Source organism: Perognathus longimembris, chromosome 13, assembly GCF_023159225.1.
Source record: "Perognathus longimembris pacificus isolate PPM17 chromosome 13, ASM2315922v1, whole genome shotgun sequence".
NCBI classification, from domain to species: Eukaryota; Metazoa; Chordata; class Mammalia; order Rodentia; family Heteromyidae; genus Perognathus; species Perognathus longimembris.
This window is the reverse complement of record NC_063173.1, coordinates 18112228-18128011: the sequence shown is the minus strand read 5'-3', so window position 1 is coordinate 18128011 and position 15784 is coordinate 18112228. Positions and strand designations below refer to the sequence as shown.

The following is a 15784-nucleotide window of genomic DNA, read 5'->3' as shown; positions in this document are numbered from 1 at the left end:
CTGTCTGCTACTATAATATTAGAATCATGTGCTTTTTTTGTATTTTGGTGCTGGCCCTGGGGCTTGAGCCCAGAGCCTCCCATTCTTCCTTAGCTTTATCACTCAAGGCTGGTGCTCTAACACTTAAGCCACACCTCCATTGCCAGCTGTTTATTGGTTAACTGGAGATAAGAGTCTTTGATATTTGTCTTCTCTGGATGGCTTCAAACTTTGATCCTTGGATCTCAGCTACCTGAGTAGCTAAGGCTAGAGGCATGAGCCTATAATAATGTATATAATCATGTGGGTTTTTTTTTGTTTTTTGCCATTCCTGGGGCTTGAACTCAGAGCCTGAGCACTGTCCCTGAGCTTCTTTTTGCTCAAGGCTAGCACTCAAGTCACACCTCCACTTCAGGCTTTTTCTGTGTGTGTGTGGTACTGAGAATCAGAGCCAGGGCTTCATGCTAGGCAAGCACTCTACCGCTAAGCCACATTCCCATCCCTTCATGTGTGTTTTTGAGGCAATGGAAGCCACACTTATACTTGCATAGGTAATATGGCATGCAGTGCAAAGTGTTAGGGGCTTTTTTCCTGGCCTCTTAGTTCTTTGTGCTTATACAGAATAGATTCATTTTCATTATTGGTATTTTCTGCATAGATATATAACTTTGGTTATTGGTACTGGTATTTTCTGCATATAAATATAACATTATGATCAATTCTGTTTATATAGACTAGGTCTGCTTCCTTCCTTTGTCCTCCATTTCCTAACAATTATCCATACGATATTCCTATGAAAGATATTCATTTTGGAGAAAACTCACACAAACTGGTGATCCTGGGATTTGAACTCAGAGCTTTATACTTGCTGCATAGGTGGTGTACCCCTTAAGCCAAACCTCAGTCCAAAAAGAAAAATTCTCACCACATTTATTCAAAACACTGCTCACAATGAAAAACTCCACGATTACCTGAAGGGCAAAACCACTGAAAACCTGCTTCAGAAAGCATAGAGTACACACTACACTTCACAGTACTGATACTCCTCACATTCCTCAAGTGAAAAGGGCGAATCTTAGCTGAATATTGGCCCACCAGAATGTAACAGAAATCATTAAAATAAAAATTATGGGGCTGGGGATATATGGCCTAGTGGCAAGAGTGCTTGCCTCATATATATGAAGTCCTGGGTTCAATTCCCCAGCACCACATATACAGAAAACGGCCAGAAGTGGCGCTGTGGCTCAAGTGGCAGAGTGGTAGCCTTGAGCAAAAAAAGAAGCCAGGGACAGTGTGCAGGCCCTGAGTCTAAGCCCCAGGACTAGCCAAAAAAAAAAAAAAAAAATTGTTAAAAAAATAAAATAAAATAAAAATTATGTAAAGAACTCCTGTGGTGATTATTATTGTAAAGTCAAAAGTTCTTTTGTAAGGTATAAAGGTATAAGGGTTTGTAATCGGTCCTGTGTTTTGTAAATGTGAATTTTTATGTGGCTATGTTTTGTTTGTTTTTGAAAAGGGAATTCCCCCATACTGGTGGTGAGATTTCCAACCTAGACCAGACATCCCAGAGAGAGGCAGGTGGGCATTTGCTCTCAGGAGCTTTCATTTCTCCACACTTCACAAGGCAATGCAGATGAAGAGGAGAAAGCCATCACAGATGGTCAAAGGGAAGGAAACACAGCTCCATTGCCTTTAGAGACAGGGACTTTCCAAGGAATGTATGGGTGAATGGATTTTGCAAACAATAACTGAGTAGTGTGAGAACTGAGCCCCTGGGGAGAGCCAGTGTCAGAGAATTTGTGAAGTAGGAAAACCTTCAACAGCTCATACTGTGCTATCTGCCTTCCTCATTTGTATGTTTTCTGAGTCAGCATTAGCTGAATTTTCCAGAAAGCCATCCACAAAGTACAGCCTGGGCATTCAAGGGACGTCACTCATTTCCCCCAAGTGACCTTGACAAGTCAGAAGCCTGAAAGCAGGGAAATCCGGATGTCTCCATTATGAAGTGAAACAGTGGGAGCTTCAGCATATTTCCAGAACTCTCCATCAAGCCTGGTGGTTGAGCATCTGCCTCCCTCACTGCCAGTAGCCATCTGCACAGCTTCCCTGGCTCTAAGGGGTTTGTACAATGGCCAAGTACATCTGTCTGCTGTGGCTTCTCGCTTCCATCTGGACCACTGGGCTCCTGGTTCAAGGCTCTGTCTCAGTTCAAGGTACGGTCTTTTGCCATATTTCCCAACAAGAGACACAGGACTTGGAAATTGTCCTCAGCCCATTGTGCTCCTGACCATAGATTGCTGGGAATGGGGAGACCCTCAAGGTCAGTTGAAGAACCTCAAGGTCAGTAGAAGATCTAATTGGAGTACTGATCCAACAGAAATGTTTCCATGTATCATCAATGTCCCCAAATGATTTGTATTTACCTTTATAGCACTTTGGCTTTTATCTTTGGTTATGGAATATTTTTTAGTAATGCTATTTTGAAATTAAAAGTGAGAAGCAATTCATTTTTTCAGAGTATTTTATTCAAGAAGCAAAGCCAGGGTGCCTGTGCCTATAATCCTAGCTCCTCAGGAGACTGAGATCTGAGGATCACAGTTCAAAGGCAGCCTAAGCAGACAAATCCAAGAGAATCTTGTCTCCAATTAGCCAGCAGAAAGAGAAGCAAACAATGATTGGAAAAACAACCATCAAGCCTATGGGGAGAAAAATGGGTAATATTTATTAAATATTGGCCTATTTTATGTTTCTCAAAGTGCCTGTATAATTGCTTTACATACTATAAAATGAAATGCAATGTTTTATTCCAAAGTAAATTTAATATGTAGTAAATTAAAATATGTAGTAAATTAACTGAAAGAATTCTGTAAAAGTTTGGGTTTGAAAATTTGCCCTCAGTCCCTAACCAAAGGAATGACATCCAGGAATTTCTAGTCTTTTCAGATGTCTACACAGAAGCCTCATTCTGCACTGTAGGCAAAAAGTGTAACCACAAATCACTTATTACAGCTCTAGGCAAAGGAAACCCTGAGAGCTTTCATTAAAGGGAGATTATCCTTCCTCTATTGGAAGATGCTCTGAGATATAAATATGTCAGGACATTCAGAGTTGTTTCCTCTATGGGAATATTTTAATTTTTTAATGGAGATTGGAGTTATATGATTGGCTTTTCCCCTCCAAAGAGCAGAATTATTACTTTATTACTTAATTTTTTATGCTGGTCTTGAGGCTTGAACTCAGGGCCTGGGTGCTGTCCCTGAACCTCTTTATACTCAAGGCTAGCGCTCTACCCCTTGATCCACGACACCACTTCTGGCTTTTTTGAGTAGTTTATTGGAGATAAGAGTCTCACGGGGACTTTTTTCTGCCTGGACTATCTTTGAACTGCAATCCTCAGAACTCAGCACCCTGAGTATCTAGGATTACAGGTGTGAGCCTCGGGGTCCTGGCTCAGAACTATTCCTTTTAAGCAAGCTTGGTCCTCTTTCATTCCCCTAGAGACACTATTGCCATTTCCCCACAACTCTGCCGTTATTTAAATTCTTTTGGAAGTCATACTTTGACAATGACCCAGTAACCCCGCACCATCCTCCACAATGGTGGTGTTGAAAGGAAAGATTAGAAGAACAGTAGGCTCCATAGCCATGATGGCGGGATAGTGGGGATGAAGGTGAAAACTTTTTGAAGGCTTAGAGATAGAGTTAGGTATACACCCGTGTGTGTTTTTTAATCTTCTCAAAAAGTTAGCATTGAGTTCACTTCTATCTGATTCCCAGTCACATATTGCTTCAACTACACTTATTTTTTCCTCTCTCTTTTCCTTTCATCCTTTCTTTACTTCTTCTTGTGGTACTAGGGTTTGAACACAGTATCTTGCACACTCTATCCCTTGAGCCATGCTTTTAACCTTTTATGCTTTAGGAGAGAGAGAGAGAGAGAGAGAGAGAGAGAGAGAGAGAGAGAGAGAGAGAGTGTGTGTGTGTGTGTGTGTGTGTGTGTGTTTTAAGATAGAGTCTCACACTGTTTCCTCAGGCCAGTCTCAGACTTTGATTCCTCTACCTGTGCCTCCTGTGTAGCAGTGATTAATGTATACTACCATGCCCAGCTTGTTTGTAAATATAGGGTCTGTCTGACTTTTTACTTAGGTTGGTCTTAAACTCCAGTTCTCCTAATCTTTGCCTCCAAAGTAGCTGGCATGAGCACTATACATAGCCTATGTCTGCTGTTTACATGGAAATCTTAAGAATGGAGTTATTGGAATACCCTCTGTGGATTCCAGTTTTGTGTCATTATCTATAAACCCAATAGGAGAGCATAAAATTAATATAATTAATTGCTCTCATTTAATAGTTTAACTGTATTCTATGGATCCAGACTCTACTAGCTAGAGTTACTGAATTTAATTATGAATAAAAATCTGGGAAAATATAATCACCTCTATATTACAGGTAACAATACTAATTTGTTCAAGGTCTTAACAACCAAATAACAATAGCAGATCTATCGAAAGCTGTATCTATTCTCCCAGAACAGGTCCATCATTATTCTAATTTTGTTTTGAGATAGGGTCTTGCTATTTTTCTCTCCTGCCTCAGCTTCCTGTGTAGCAGGGATTATAGGCATGAGCCACCACCCCTGTGGCTCCAAATAATATTTAAAGATCAGTGTGATAAAAGAATGGCAAGGCTTTATAGTGCAATAAATAAACACCCTCTGCAGCCAGTTTCCAAAGAAGCACCATAAGATATCTGAGCAATAGCAAGGCTTTGAGATAAATAAGCAAAATTCTATGTGTCAATTGTGTGTGTGTGTGTGTGTCTGTCTGTCTGTCTTTGTCTCCCTATAGCACAGTAGTAGAAGACAGCAGAATCACAGTTAAGAACCTAAGTTCTGGAGGCTAAGAACAGAAAGATCATAGTTCAAGGCCAGCATAAGCAGAACAACTTGTGAGACCTTATCTCAAAAAAGAAAAACAAACAAACAAAAAACAGCAAAAAGCAGGGCTAGAGACTTGGGTGTGGTAGAGTGCCATCTGGCAAGCACAAGGCCCTAACTTCAAATCCTAGTACTGTTAAAACAAAAAAAGAGAGGCAAAAGTGGGGTGACTCTAATCTACTCTTTAAATTTCACTATGTTAGTGGGCTCAGAGAAATACTTACCTTCCCCAGGCCTCAGTTTTCTCTAAAAGAGGCCAAGTTAGGCACAGAGTGACATCAGTAAGCCATAAGCATTGGAGTAACTATGAGTACAAATGGCAGTACTGCTGCTGGTCTGTCTCCTCACTTGTACATCACCCTTCCTACTGGGGTGCTGGCTCTCTGGTCTGTCTTGGTGAGAGAAGGGTCTGGGAGCTAGCAACCATCCCCTAATACTGTGCCTTATAGATATACTACTTCCTCTCACCTCCACTCCACAACACAGCAACAGCACACCGAAGACTTTGGAGCACTCTATGTTTCTAAGAAGAAACTTCCTTTAAATACCTACAAGAATGTGAGGGATATGTTTGAGCATTGACTCCACAGAGTTTTCTGCATAGCAATTGCGGGGGAGATGGAAATGCTCTGTGAAGGCGGTTGGTGGATGAGTCCTGAGGTTCAGTACAGTATAGTGTGGCAGTTTCATACAGAACTATAAATCTTAAAACCTGGAAGAAAAGGTCCAAAATGTCTATCAGGTGCATTAGTTTGTGGGTAAAAATATTATTCACATCCTTAACATTTCAACCCCCTCTGTTTCCTGTGGAAGGCCAATCAGTAACTCACTAAATCCAAGGTGCTCTGAAGATAACACATGATGATAGATTATCAATGGCTATTTATTTTTTTGCCAGTTGTGGGGCTTGAACTCTGGGCCTAGGTGCTGTCCCTGAGCTTCTTTGGCTCAAGGCTAGCATTCTACTCCTTAGTACTACTTTGTCTTTTTCTGAGTAGTTTATTGGACATAAGAGTCTCACAGACTTTCCTCCCCAGGCTGGCTTCAAACCATGATCCTCAGATCTCAGCCTCCTGAGTAGCTAGGACTGCAGTTTAACCAACTTGCACCAGACTTGGGCTAAACATATTAGAACTCTTTGGCTTAACTCTCATTCTCTGATAGGGCAGATCCTGTTCCTCTTGATACTACAAATAAAGAAACAGGTATAAAGAGATAAAGCAACTACCCTACAATTACAAAGCTAGCAAATAGTAGAGGTGAAATCCAAGTACCAGATCTGACTTTAAAATTCTACTTCCTAGCCCTGGGCTGATGGTTCACTCCCTGTAGTCCTAGCTACTTAGGAAGCTGAGATCTGAGGATCATGGTTCCAAGTCAGCCCCAGGCAGGAAAGTCTGTGACACTCTTATTTCCAATAAACCACCCCCCAAAAGCTAAAAGTGGAGCTGTGGCTCGAGTGGTGAGCAAAAGAAGATCAGAAACAGTGCCTAGGCTCTGAGTTCAAGCCCTGGGACTGGAAAAATAAACTTATCCTTCCTATATTTAGTTTCTCTACCATGCATGCAAGATTTCCTGCCCACTTCCTCCAGGAACTTCTGAGTGAGCCTGCCCCCCAATGGTCAGACAAGACTTGGAACTAAGAACTCACATTCTGCTCTAACATGTACGTCTTACCACCTTTCAGAAATGGTGTTGTCATCAATCACATTGGTTTGGAGTTATTGCTGGTATTATTAATCATTCTATCAACAAGAGCCTTGAATGTTATTTCTCATATTTTTACAGATTCTAAACAGGTTTGGAGCAAACTATGTTATCCACCCCAGAAACTTGTAGCCAAAGCCTTGGGGGTAACAAAATACCCTTACAGTTTGGACCAGAGAAACACAGTCATCTAACCCAGTAGGCTCTCCTTGTGGGAAATTCATGGCATGTCTTATTATTCTAAATTCAATTCCAGCCACACAGACTTTACTACTGCATGGAGACAGTAGCGCTTCACAAGGTCTGGGAACAGACAGCAACCAATTGAGGATGTGTGCCTTTTTTTTGCAGAACTTACCATCTCATTGCCATGCAGAATTATGGGCGTCACCCTTGTGAGCAAAAAGACAGAACTGCAGATGAATTTCACAGAAGCCAGTGAGGCCTGTAAGCTGCTGGGACTAACTTTAGCCAGCAAAGACCAGGTTGCAGCAGCGCAGAAATTTGGCTTTGAGACTTGCAAGTGAGTAACAGCTAGATTTTCAAATGCTGCAGGATCTCCTTTGACAGTGTTTTGGGTTGTTTTTGCATTTGTTTGTCTGTTTTCAGACAGGATCTCACTATATAGCCCTTGAACTTGTGATTCACCTATCTCAGCGTCCCAATTGCTGGCATTACACACATGGGACACCAGGGCTAGCTTGGTTCTGTGTCCTTGTTCAGTAATAGATTGGTCCATTCATCTCATGTGTGTCCTTTCACAGTTATGGATGGGTTGGAGAACGGTATACTGTCATCCCAAGGATTCTCTCCAACCCTAAGTGTGGGAAGAATGGTATTGGCGTCCTCACTTGGAATGCTCCAGTGAGCCGAAAGTTTAAGGCCTACTGTTACAACTCATCTGGTGAGTCAAACCCCCAGTCTCCCCTTGTGATATGTCTTCTCTGAGTATCTCTAGCTCTGTCACCTGAGCAGCAGCAGACACAACCTTAGCAAAGTCATCTAGTCCTTCCAAGACTATGTACCTTTCAGAGGAAAAAGGTAGGAAAAATACCTAAGAAGAGTATCCCAAGGAGGCCCATTTACCAGCTCTACCATCCCCACATCCTGTAGTCCTATAACATAAACAGGAAACCAATGGGAAGGAAACAAATGTGTGTGCGAGAGAGACAGAGACAGAGAGAGACAGAGAGAAACAGCAACAGAAAGAGAGAGAGAGAGAGAGGCCTCCACTATAGGCTAAGCAATATACATGCTGGTTTTCTTACTGACCCTCGACAGTTTCCCTATGAGGAATGTTTTATCATCTCTAATTTAGAGATTTAAAAATTTTTAGCTCAGAGGATGCATATATACTTGACCAGTTTCCATATTGGTCCATTTTCCATCACCATAATGAAATGCCCGAGGCTGAGTACTTTCTAAAATAAGGAGGCTTATTTAGCTCACAGCTCTGGAGGCTCGAGTGTATGGTCAATGGCTAAAATCAACATGAAACCCATAGCAGTCTGATTACTACAAAGGTTCACACTCAGCTCTAACTCTGACACTATCTGTTTTTTTTTTTCTACTGTCCTACATTTCTTTAACAAAGAAGAAACTCAGATGCTATATTTGACTCTCTTATTTTTTTGCTGGTACTGGAATTTGAACTCAGGGCTTCACACTTTTACTAGGCTGGCACTTACCACTTGAACCACATCTCCAACCCTTCTTGTGGCTGGCTATTATGGAGACAGAATCTAGGGGACTAGACTGCTTCTCTTGTAACTATCCCATGCCTGTCAACTGGTCCTGCCTTTTAACTGCTTAGCCATTTTACTAGCTGTCAGCATGGTGATATGATAGCCAGACCTCTGGCCTGCAAAAAAAGAGGAAGAAGACTTTCACTTGTCTGTTTCCTTGTCATTTCTTTAACTTGTATCTCACCCTGTATTTCTTGCATCCTGAAAACTCAAGAAGCTTGTATACTTTGGATCACATTACAACAAAAGGCACTTAATGACAATCTGTCTCATTATTTACTCTAGCTTTGATTATTGATTCAAGTGGTGACTACCAGACTCCTCTAATGAAATTCCAATGCTTTTGTTTTCCCCTTTGCAATTAACAGATCTTCTATAATATATTTTGACCCCATACAAACATCCTAACCCCAAACTATCTTTTACCTAACAGTTTAAGCAGCCATTGATGAACCTTGCCAGGATCAGTCATTACTACTGACATATGCACATACACACTTTTCTCCGTCACTTTATACTATTTTACTATCACAGACACATGCAAATTTACTTATTCAATGTGTTACAATAGTTTTTTTTATCATTATTTCTCACTTTTTCAGCTGCTCAAATTGTCCTAAGTCATCAAATCAGAGAAACTTCTACTTGGCTTTTCACTTTATCCAAATAGTTTTTGAGTAATTCTTTGATTCCTTGCTTCCCAGCACTATAATATGTCCTAGGCTCGTTTTGTACTTTCTCTGTCCCAAGTATGGAAATACTTAGTTCTCCAAGGAGCCCTGGTTCCTTTTAATAGAAAATTTTCGTTAGAAATCAAGATCCATATGCAAATTATTCTCATTACCACTGGAGTTTTCATTGTTTCTCAGTCCTTTTCAATAGACAGCGAAGTGGGGTGTGTGTGTGTGTGTGTGTGTGTGTGTGTGTGTGTGTGTGTGTGTGTGTGTGTGTGTGTCAAGTTGCCATTGATGTTTCCAAATCAAATATAATAATTTATTTTGTTTTAGGTTTGCGTGTATTTGCTGCCTATATTGAAAATCTTAGGTCCCAGTTTCTTACTCTAAAATAGTTTCAAAATAACAAAACATGAGCAATAGCAAACCTACTGAGTGAAGTTTACAATTTCTTTTGTAGTGATTAGAAGATAGCTCTTTAATAATGTTAGGTAAGAAAATTGGGGGCAAAATTGAATCTTTAAAAAATCACCACCCAGCTGAGGGCTGGTGGCGTACACCTATAATTCTAGCTCAGGGGACTGAGAACTGCAGGGTCACAGTTCCAAGCCAGCCTAGGCAGAAAAGTCCACAAGATTCCATCTCTAATTAACCAGCAAAATGCCAGACTGAAGGCATGGCTCAAGTGGTAGAATGCCAACCATGAGCAAAAAGAATCCAAGTGAGGGTGTTAAGCTCCCAGTTACTCCCCACAAAAAAATATTCACTATATAATCATATTCTTATTTTGAAGTGAATTGGTCTCATTTGCTCCTGGTTGTGATCAATTTTAGAGCTTGTCTATTGTCCTATTTTATTTTATTTTTGAATGGGTAAGACATTTATATGGCCCAATGTCCAAAATGTACTTTTAAAAAGAAAGTAGTGAGAAGAGTCTTCCCTCTAATCTTCCTGTACTGTTTCTACTCGTGACTCACCCTTCCCATTCATTGCAGGTTATCCCTCCAAGCTGTTTGTGAATAAAGGAAGGGGGACAGGGAGTGTTTTATTTCCTTTCCTTATAAAAACACTAGCATACCATAGCTGGTGCTTTGCTTGTGATCTTTTTTTCTACTTAAGTTCTAGAAATTACTCTGTATCAATCGATGGAGGCATCTCTTGTTTTTATTGGCCTCATTTTTTATATACTCCAGTGAGTGGCTCTATTATAGTTTATTCAATCAGTCTTCCATGAATGGCTTTTTGTCCTGTTGCTAGTCCCTTTAATATCTAAATTTTAGGATCTGATGTTTCTGGAGTCTCTCATTTCTGCACAATTGCAACAATATTCTTCTTTGCTCCAGGATTATATCCCTTCCCTCTGCAGCTCATCTTTCTTACACTGGCAGCCACTTGACTCCTCTGCTCCACAGCCTTGGGCCACTTCCCATTTGAGAGCATGGCATACATTGTGAGGTCTTTTGAGCATAAAAGTGAATGTATATGAAAACTCCTATAGAATCAATTCCAGATCTGTTAACATGGCAATTATGAATCTTGCTTCTCTAGCACTGACTCTCTTCCTAGCCTTGCTTAGTGCTTACATTTGGTCACATTCTCAATCTCTGTCTGTCTCTGTCTCTTTCTCTAACACTCACATTCCTCCCACCCATCACTCTGAACTTTCTGTATTTCCTGCCATATTCCTCATCTGAGTCTACTTCCTAACTTCTGGGTTCTTGGCTCACACATTCCTGTTGACTAGGATATCCTATTCCCCCTTTGATACCAGATGACTACTGCTCTGATTCGGCCATACTGGCCCTTTCATTCATAGAATGGGCTCAGTTCATCCAACCGCTCTCTGCCTCTTGTACTTTCTGTTCCCTTCACGTGAATTGTTTATGCCCTAGATCTTCAATGACTGGCTACTTTCCACCATTCAGGTCTCAGCCGAAGTGTCACCTCCTGGAGAGATCTCTTATCACCCTCCCCAAAGCATCCCTCATCCTCCATCCTCCACCCTTACCAGTTTAATCCACGTCCTCTTGGGGGGGGGGGCGGTTTCTGGCTTACTTTTTTTGTTTATGCTTCCCATTCAAACAGGGACTCTAGGGGTTAGTGATTTGACTCAGTGGAAGAGCATTTGCTTAACAAGTACAAGGTCCTGAGTTTGGTATTCAGCTCTGCAGAACAAACACACACACACACACACACACACACACACATACACTCACAGAGCAAGAGAGAGAGAGAGAGTCATGGACTCTGTCACCCTTGTTACATGTGCCTAATACCTCGAAAAGGGCCTAGCAGCATGGGTGCTCCATAACTATCTGTTGCATGAACACATTGGTCCTCCATACTCCATGTAAATGACTTCTCCTCTGAATTCCTTTTTTTTTTAATGCTTCCTTTCACATTTTTTTATGAGTACAGAGAAATTTGTTTTTAACAGATCTGATCCTGAAGTGGCATCACATGTAATTATTGATTTCCTCCTCTGTCCTTCCTTCCTTCTTTATCCAATCTTTATTGAATATGCACTATGTGTCAACCACAGTGGACATTCCATGAAAACCAAGTCAGAACACTTCCTGCTTCCAGGGAGTTCAGAGTTCAGTGAGTCACAGTATATTGAGAACTGTCACTAGAGAAGAATGTGGAGGGACAAGAACATATGCCCGGGGACCCAATCTAGTCAAAAAGTCAGTATGAGGAGGACATAGTATAGTCAGCCTGACACCTCAAGGATAGGTAGAGTTAGCTAAGTAAAGAGCAAAGAGTTGTAAAAGTGAATAAAGCATCCTGAAGAAGACTGGGATGAGAGAGAAAACTTGCCAAGGACCTGAAGGGATTTCAGCAGGGCAGAAGCAGTGAGAAAAGGCCTAGGCTAATGAGTTCCACAGAGGCAGGAGCTGGACCATGTAGGGCCTTGTCCACCAAGCAGTCAAGTAACATGATGAGATTTGTGTTTTGGTGAAAGCTTTCTGGCTGCAGTGTAAGAAGCCTGATGGGTAGAAAGACTAGAGGGGAGAATAGCTGAGAGTCTGTCATAATACAATGTCTTATTTGATTCTTCTCTCTCCCAACAGACACGTGGGTTAACTCGTGCCTCCCGGAAACCGTCACCACCTTTGATCCCATGTTTGACTCTGTGACGCCCACAGCAGAGCTCACTGTGGGTGACAGCTCCTCCTCCTCATCATCCACTTACTCTACACATGCTCTGGCTACCACTCCTGCTCCAGCCACCACCTCCATTCCACGGAAGACAAAGCTGATTTGTGTAACAGAAGTTTTGACAGAAACTAGTTCTGCAGCTACAGAGACAGAACCAACTATTGAAAGTGAAGCAGCATTCAAGAATGAAGCTGCTGGGTTTGGAGGTGAGCATTTTCTGGGTCTATGTTAGCGGTGGATGTGTGTGTTTATGTAATAAGATGATATACGAGGGGCTGGAAATATGGCCTAGTGGTAGAGTGCTTGCCTCCTATACATGAAGACCTGGGTTTGATTCTTCAGCACAATATATATAGAAAAAGCCATCAGTGACACTGTGGCTCAAGAGATAGAGTGTTAGCCTTGAGCAAAAAGAAGCCAGAGACAGTGCTTAGGCCCTGAGTCCAAGCCCCAGAAATGGCAAAAAAAAAAAAGATGATATACAAAATCCAGCCTGTCTTCATATGGGTACTCAAACTCAGCCAGTTACAGATAAAGATGTAATGCAAACTCAACTTTGATAAAGTCAAGCCATAGAATTTCAGAGCTGTGAAGAACCTTAAAGAGCAAGCAAGCTACAGATCATGAGTATAAAAGAGCTATATTCTTGAAAAGTCAAGTCTCTGGTATCTCACACTTGTAATCCTCCCTAGTTAAGGAAGCTAAGATCCACAGGATCACAATTTGAAGCTAGCCCAGGAAGAAAAGTCCAAGAGACTCCATCTTCAGAATCACCAGCAAAAAGCAAGTCTATTAGTGTGGCTCAAGTGGTAGAGCACCAGCCAAGCAAGAAAGCTGATGAAGGACCTATGTTCAAACCCCAGTACCACACAAAAAAATTATGTTACTATAAATAGAAAAATCTAACTTCTAAGACTTTATTTCAGACACACCTTTCTCAGGCAGGCCTGTTGACTAGATTGGGTCATAAGGTCAGAGGAAATAAACCATATATATATATGAAGTCCATAGAATAGAGAGCACATGAGCAGCAAGGCTCTGGGTTCTGTAGGCATGATGCAAAGAAGTAAATGAGAAGCTGGGTGCCAGTGGCTCATGCCACTGAATTAGGAGGCTGAGATTTGAAGATTAGTGTTTGAAGACAGCCCAGGCAAGAAAGTCTATGAGACTCTTATCTCCAGTTAAGCACCAAGAAAACCTGGAGATGAAGTGGAGCTTTGGCTCAAGTGGTAGAGTGCTAGCCTTGAGTGAAAAAAAATCTCAGGGACAGTGCCCAGACCTGAGTTTAAGCCCCAGAACTGGAAAAAAAAGGAGAGAGAGAGAGAGAGAGAGAGAGAGAGAGAGAGAGAGAGAGAGAGAGAGAGAGAGAGAGAGAGAGAGGTAGTGAGTGAGAACCCCAATATTATTCATGGTTACAGAAGAGGCTCTTCTCCCACATTATCTGTTCTCTCTTCCACATGCAGAGTTGAGATGGGTCATTTAAATGTGCACACACCAATGTGTGAGTAAAGGACCAACAGGCCTTGTCTATTTCCTCCAGGTGTCCCCACGGCTCTGCTGGTGCTCGCTCTCCTCTTCTTTGGTGCTGCAGCTGGCCTGGCAGTTTGTTACATCAAAAGGTAAGGTCGTTGGCACGTTGCTAGTCTTATCACCTTCTTTACCTCCCTATCTTATGTTCTTCTGAGGTTGTCATTTGGCCTCTGATTGGTTGAGCTGATGATACACCTCTTATTCCATAAGCCTTTCCTCATCTCCCCTGTCCTCACGATCACCAACTATTTCAGCATAGGCATGTCATTCAGAGCAAAGACATCAGTGACTGTCCCTTTGAAAATTAAGATATAAAATGACTAGATCACTAACTAGGGAAATATTATGTGCTATATTTGATTTTTGCTTTGTTTTGGGTGGAAGAGTTGTGTCTAAAGTTGTGCCTGAGGATACTGTCCACTATAGATTGATCCACTAAGGTGGGGATGTGTTTATAAGCAAGCACAATTTATCAGGGCTCTGAAATAAAGGCACAGTGTGGGGGAGGACTGTGCCAATATGTGTCATTGCCTTACGTTTCTAACGCCTCTCACTGTCATTTTCTGTGTATGCTTATAGGTATGTGAAAGCCTTCCCCTTTACAAACAAGAATCCAAAGAAAGAAATGATTGAAACCAAGGTAGTAAAAGAAGAGAAGACTGACGATGGCAATGCCAACGAGGAATCAAAGAAAACTGAGAAGACCTCTGAAGATCCAAAGAGTCCACCCAAAACGACAGTGCGCTGTCTAGAAGCTGAAGTTTAGAGAAGGAGCAGAGAAGGCACACACCTGAGGCCGGTTTCTTTCCTGATTTGTCCCCTGGCTCCAGGTGGGGAAAGTGAAAGGGCCAAAGAACTAAAGAAAAATGTCCAGGTGGGGAAAGTGAAAGGGCCAAAGAACTAAAGAAAAATGTCCACCATGGGTTCCTAAAAGGAAACAACTGTAGAGTTCTTCAAAGAGAGGGCTCTCCTCACTGCAGTCCTTCCTGGACCCTCTCCTCCTACCTCCACAGCTTCCCACAGCCTTTCTAGCCTATGTCCTAGTAATATCCCAGTGACAGAAAGGAACTATCAAGCGTGCCTTATACAGTCCACCCCTACACTGCCTGAGTTGAGGGCCAGAGACCCTGAGACCAGGCCAGCCAGCCTGCTCAGAGCCTTTTTGTGACTTTGAGAAGGAAACACACTTGGCATGTCCTTGAGCCAGACACAAGTAAGAGAGGAAGGGAAAGCTCAGCAACTACAGCCCATGGGGAGCTGCATGACTTGAGACCTAGTCTCTGGGAAGCAAAAATAAATAGAGTGTAGGAGGCCAGGATACTGACAATGAGGTTTATGGCAAAGGCATAAACACAGGGTCCAGGTATCCTTCACTGAGTAAATTGATTGAAATCACTTTTTAGAACATAGATACTTTCTTTTCTCTCTACTGCTGCTATTTTCTCTGGAAGAATAAACTTTGATAAGAAACAAACAAAAGTACTCAAAAAATTCTAATTTTATCTGAATCACAGAAATTATTATTGAAGAAATTAATATGTTAAAAAGTAATGAGATTCAGCCTGGTGCTGGTGGCTCATACCTATTATCCTAGCTACACACACAGGAGGCTGAGAGCTGAGGATCACAGTTCAAAGCCAGTGCAGACAAGAAAGTCTGTGAGATTCTTATCTCCAATTAACCACCAAACAACTGGCAGTAGAGCTATAGCTCAAAGTGGTAGAGTGCTAGCTAGCCTTGAGCACAAAAGCTCAGGGACAGTGCCCAGGCCCTCAATTCAAGCCTCACGACTGACAAAAACAAAGTAATGATAGTTGAAGAGTAGCTGCCAAATATCTCCTGCAGGTAGAATATCCTTCATCTAAAATGCTTAGAAACAAATGTGTTTTAGACTTTTTCAGACTTAAGAATATTGCATATATATGTATATATATAATTTTGTGCAAGAAACTGTTTCATGGTGTTGAATTTTCCATTTGAGGGGCAGCATATTAACATTCAAAAAGTTTCTAAAGCATTTCAGTTTTTGGATTTTTGGATTACAGATGCTCA

General features: G+C 41.6%; 1 protein-coding gene across 2 annotated transcripts; it reads left to right on the top strand.

Moving 5' to 3' along the window:
* The first annotated feature begins 1873 nt into the window (after positions 1 to 1873).
* Positions 1874 to 15393, top strand: Lyve1 (lymphatic vessel endothelial hyaluronan receptor 1). 2 transcript variants are annotated; one of them, XR_007213039.1, is made up of 7 exons: positions 1874 to 2192; positions 6973 to 7144; positions 7386 to 7525; positions 12115 to 12408; positions 13743 to 13821; positions 14312 to 14562; positions 14607 to 15393. XR_007213039.1 is itself a non-coding variant. In XM_048360934.1 (6 exons), the coding sequence occupies exons 1-6, from the start codon at positions 2108 to 2110 to the stop codon at positions 14496 to 14498; spliced, it is 957 nt and encodes a 318-aa protein (XP_048216891.1). In that variant the 5' UTR covers positions 1874 to 2107; the 3' UTR covers positions 14499 to 14599. The 2 variants fall into 2 exon arrangements, 1 of the variants encoding a protein (XP_048216891.1); XM_048360934.1 differs by lacking the exon at positions 14607 to 15393 and having other exon boundaries at positions 14312 to 14599.
* The last annotated feature ends 391 nt before the right edge of the window (positions 15394 to 15784 follow it).

Excerpts from the sequence above, each read along its gene's own strand:
- Lyve1 (XM_048360934.1), top strand. The coding sequence starts at position 2,108 with ATGGCCAAGTACATCTGTCTGCTGTGGCTTCTCGCTTCCATCTGGACC. Across the intron at positions 7,526-12,114 it reads CTACTGTTACAACTCATCTG|ACACGTGGGTTAACTCGTGC; the intron begins GTGAGTCAAACC and ends CTCTCCCAACAG. Across the intron at positions 12,409-13,742 it reads TGAAGCTGCTGGGTTTGGAG|GTGTCCCCACGGCTCTGCTG; the intron begins GTGAGCATTTTC and ends TATTTCCTCCAG.